At 30.3% G+C, this 5,015-nt stretch overlaps 1 protein-coding gene across 1 annotated transcript in view; it reads right to left on the minus strand.

Annotated features, from left to right (window-relative positions):
• The window catches only part of LOAG_09909 (hypothetical protein), a 4,087-nt gene extending 3,596 nt beyond the window's left edge, over positions 1 to 491 (minus strand). The window contains exon 1 of the mRNA XM_020448046.1: positions 288 to 491. Coding sequence (XP_020301776.1) covers positions 288 to 411 — 124 coding nt within the window. The 5' untranslated portion in view covers positions 412 to 491. The remainder of the gene's footprint in view (positions 1 to 287) is intronic.
• Between the last annotated feature and the right edge of the window lie 4,524 nt (positions 492 to 5,015).

Below are 5,015 nucleotides of genomic sequence, written 5' to 3' on the forward strand. Positions count from 1 at the left end.
GACAGGACACCGAAAAGTGTAAAAACTTGTGAACTTCATTTTCAAGGAGAAAGTATTTTTTTTTAATAAATTTAAATAAAAATTTTAAAATATGAATGGCAATTTTGCGAGTTAGAAAGTATTCGGGATAAAATTTTCAGTTTTCAGTTCTGATGCAGGAATTTTTAGGACTTAACATCATATGTCCAACTCCGAACGAAAATTTCAAACATACTGTTACTCTAAAATTTGATTTAGTAATAGAAGCTGTAAGCATGAGATTTAAAATACATCATGGTGAGACGAACCAGCAGTTTCATGCGGGAAATCCGAACTGATGCTTTCGGGAATTCTAATTGTGATTGTCCTCGAGTTGACCAGATAAACGGAACAAAGTAGTAAGTGAAATGATAAGGTAAGCATTCTCTTCATCTATGATACAACCTGAATTGAATTGGAGCTGCTCTCCTGATATGAATGCCGCTGATTGGAATGATATCAGAAGGTAGTTTACAGGTATTTATTTATACGATGGAATGCTCTTCTCGTTTCATCTCTATTTCGGCCTTCCCCCACTCCCCCATGTAGTAAAAATTCAAGTTTTCTTACTCATCAGCCTCCCTACCCCCGCTACTGTTGTTGTAATATCTTCCAGTGGGCGGGGAATTTGATGACAAAAATTAGAAGAAATCGATTGTTTTATTGAGTTGACCTTCACTGTGTTTTGCTAAGTCAGAAGCTAAATTAGGCGCTATTTCTCATTTTCGCTCGGTGGGTCGAACATTTCATTCGACTGACAATAGCGGTCAGTTGCTCGTTTAGCCTACAAATCAAACAATATGTATAATATCTGGCTATTTATGCATCATTTTAGCTTTATAACAAGGTTAATTACCATTATAATTATTTACTTTTATAATAAAGATTCTTTGTTCATTGGAGAATGACCAGTATTCTACATATTGAAATGTGAATTGGCTACCACAACTCCATATGACAATTTATTATCGTTCATAATAGTAATAGAGGAAAGGACAAATTTATTCAGTCATAAATAATTTTAAAAATAAGACAAAAAAAAAAATCGCCCACTTCAAGCAGACTTATATTGCTGTTGGTCAACTGTTTTGTTTGATATAGTTATTGATGAATTTGTCCAATTTTTCATTAATTCATTTCACTTGTTTCAGCCGTGGTTATCTAACACATAAGCCGGGTTTGCTTGAAGTTCTCATTGTCTTCAGCCATTTTTATTTTTGGGCCATAAACAATTGTTTATTTCACTTGCTGTCATAGTTCAAAATCGGATTTGCAGACAATTTTTAACAAAATAAAAATTTGAAATTTTGAAAAATCATTTTGTAAGTTCATTTAAATGTCGCATCAAAAAGAAAATTTTCAATTATTCCCATCAATTTTTGAAAAAATTACTCATATCAATCCTGCTGGATATATTTGGAATGCTGCTCAAACCATATGTATGTTTACCAGACCGCACTGATATTATGGAAAAAAATTTAGGGCGACCAATTTGCTAATTTAGTTGCAAAAAATCATTGTCAAATGTAGTTGTCAACAATTTTACAAAATTTAAGCTCCTTTGAAGTGAGAGATCAAAAAGATAAATATTTAGCTGAACAAAAAGTTCAGCTAAAATTTTTGAGAAAATTTTGCAGACTATAAAACAATTGGTTGGAACAAAAAAACAAAAAAACTACAGATCGAATAGCATCTAAATTGTTGACAACACATCGATTAAGATTGTAAAAATCAAAAATTCCTTTACTTTTAAATTTTCAAATCATAAGTCCTCTCTCTTCCAAACAACTACTTGTCAAAAATAATTTCATTAACAGCATTCGCATTCCAGTTCGAGAAAAAAACTTCAGTATGACTCAGCCTGTCACATACAAACTTGGAATCGATAAATAATCATTTGGGACCATTACACCTTATCAGACTATGAGACATTTTCAGAAACGTGGAACGAATCAAATATTTCAAAATGAATGTATTTTCGATAATTAAACTCACAAAGTTTTGTCTTTCATCGGAATCTTTCCTTAAGATTCATCTTTGATGAGTTTGCTAAACACTGCTAGTAATAAAGTTTATTTTGTTAGAAAGTTTTTTTCCGATTTAAAATCTTTATACTTTTTCTGAGAAATAAATGAGAAATGACAGAAGGAATGGAAGATTTTATTTCCTTTCGTCGATTACATTTTTCCGATGTTTTTCCCTCCAATTTTTTTCCTAAAAATTAACGGAATGGGATTTGATTTGTGACTGAATGTTCAGCATGTTTATTTTAAGTTAGAATTTTGCTGTTGAAATGTAACTCTGTGAAATATTGTATTGAAAATATACAATTCTGTCTCAGAGTAACACATTTAAATTTTTGCATTATTCTAAACTTTCACGCTAGTGTAACCTTATGATCTTCCTTAATCGAGTCAGTTTTTAATTTGTCGGCGAAGAAATTGATCTGCACTTTATCTTTATATTCTGAAAAAGTGTCATCATAAGGTTGACGCACTCTTCTCAACACTTCATTGTGATCAAAAAAGTACACCATTATGAGTTTTTCTGACAAATCATCATACACGGATTGCAAGGACGGTAATTAATTACTCATTGGAACTGAACTTATCAGTTAAAGTACATTTGAAGCTAAGCGATGTTGACGTAATAAAATTGCAGCAAGTTTTGATGGAAATTCTGATAAAGGTATCAATAGAAACTTTGATTTGTATGTAACCTTTCTTTCTATTTGCCAAGAATCTATTAATAATGTTAAATTCAAAACGAATTACTAATGAGAGTTCATTATTCATTAATAATTGTTCTGTCAGAGAATTTCACAGACCCGTTTTACCACCTAAATTTTTTCTTTTCGTCTATCGTCGGTATTTGTTGTAAACAAAGTGATTTATACCAGTTACGTCATCCATCCCATTATTTACAGGCAAATTCATACACTATCATCTGTTCAATAATAAATGTTACAAAAATGATGGACGTTTTGGGTATGCGAAAAATTTTGATTTTTTTTTCCAATGATTGAACGAAATGAACTATAAGGTTTGAACTATTCTTCTTCAATGTCACCATAGCATTTCATTTATTCATTAACTAATTCACCTGTTTTTACATTAATTACCTGTTTCACACTTTTGTTTGATGTTTTTTTCAGTGAACAACTAATGCTCTATCTGACAGTAAACTACGCCAAGATAGCGCAGAAAGACAACTGTGGTGATATTAAGGAAAACATATGAAAGTGATAGAATTACGATGTTAGGAAATATGTTGAAACTAAGTCGTTTACAATTTTAATAACGAACATTTCAAAGATGTTCTGTGGTGGATATTATTACAACATAATTAACACTGTTAATGGCTTTTCTCAAAAAATTTCTGCAAATATTCAAAAATTTGGGGAAAAATTCGATGTTGTTTGACTGAGATATAAACCAATAAAAATTTGATAAATCAAAAAGGTTTTGAATACAGAAATCAACAATGATGCATATCGCACTTTGATATAATATCTCGAACAATATTTCGAATTAATTGGATGAAATTATATTCCGTAGGAGTATTTCACTTTGTACAAGTAGAAGATAAGTAATTGGAATTTTGTTAACAATGAGAATCGACCATTTGTAATTGATCCGGCTACTCATTTCCGATTTTTCTGCATGATTTGAAATTTCTCAGGAAAATTTCATCTCCTACATCAAAATCAAATTATCTGCAAGTGGTCATCACTAAAAATGATGCTTATATTTTAATTAATAGAAAAACAAAACTTCTACTATATAATGTTAGATATTACCTGGTGGCTTTCATATCTCACTTAGTATAATGTGTCTTGTGATCATGTGTCTTGTGATCAGGCATCATCATAATGTCATTAAATCATTAATTGATTTGTAAAGATAGAAAAATATTAGCAGTCAGGAAATTGGAATTCAGAAAATGATTATTCAGAATTGAATCAAAACTTCAAGTTAAGATTTCTTCCCATTCCCGGAATGTATGAACCAAGGAAACAAAAATTGGGAATTTCAAAACTGCTGATCCGAATTTCGCATATAATTCCAATCAAATTACAAAATATTTTACTTTTGATGATAATGGTTGCACATATTTATCACGCAGTCTAACTTGAGAAAATAGTTGCATAAATAGTGTTATTCAAGAGCACTGAATTATCATGATCGAAAATGATACATACATATTCTATCGTTAATCTGGTTTTTGTATTTTTAAAGAGGAATTTTTTATAAATAAGAAAAATTTTGTTTTTAGAAGAAGGAAAGAAATTCATCCGAAATGTGTGCAATATCAAAATAAAATTGCGATAAGTCAGGATAAAACTGAATTGAATTAAATTTTAAAATGGAATGTGCCTGAAATTTTTTTTGAAATTACAGAATCCTTACGAACTAGTTAAACGATAAAATATCTGTGCGTCACCTTCTGTTGACAATAGTTTAGTGATCGTGAACGACTAATGTTGTTTACATCGCATGTGTGAGTAGTCAACTTTAATTAATGTTCTGACGAGATTACACGAAAAACGGATTCATTCTATTATCAAGCAAGATAAGGTATTTTTATATCTCACTGTGTAAATGAAAATTTTCTGTGAATCATTCATCTCTGTAGAGAGAGACTTTTTAATAAGTTAAATTATGTACAATTATAAGGAATTACTTTTTGATAAATTTTATTTTTTATTTTAATTTCGAGATTGTCTTGAACAAATTGGATTGATCGGTCGCATTTCAAATAAACCACGATCTTGACCTGACATAGAACCGAATAACTACTGTTTGTGATATGGAAATGCATTTCAGTAAACCGAAATCTCTTGCTGGCATTTCTATCGATGTGTAGCATAATTGCGATGATGAAAAAACATTTCGTTTTTTTGCATCCATTTTTTAAAGTTACACTACAAACCATAAATGAATAAGAAAATGGCAGTGCAAAAAAACTTTGAAACTAAATTAATTAAACATTCCCAT

The sequence above is a fragment of the Loa loa genome (assembly GCF_000183805.2).
Source record: "Loa loa unplaced genomic scaffold supercont3.10, whole genome shotgun sequence".
Lineage (NCBI taxonomy): Eukaryota > Metazoa > Nematoda > Chromadorea > Rhabditida > Onchocercidae > Loa > Loa loa.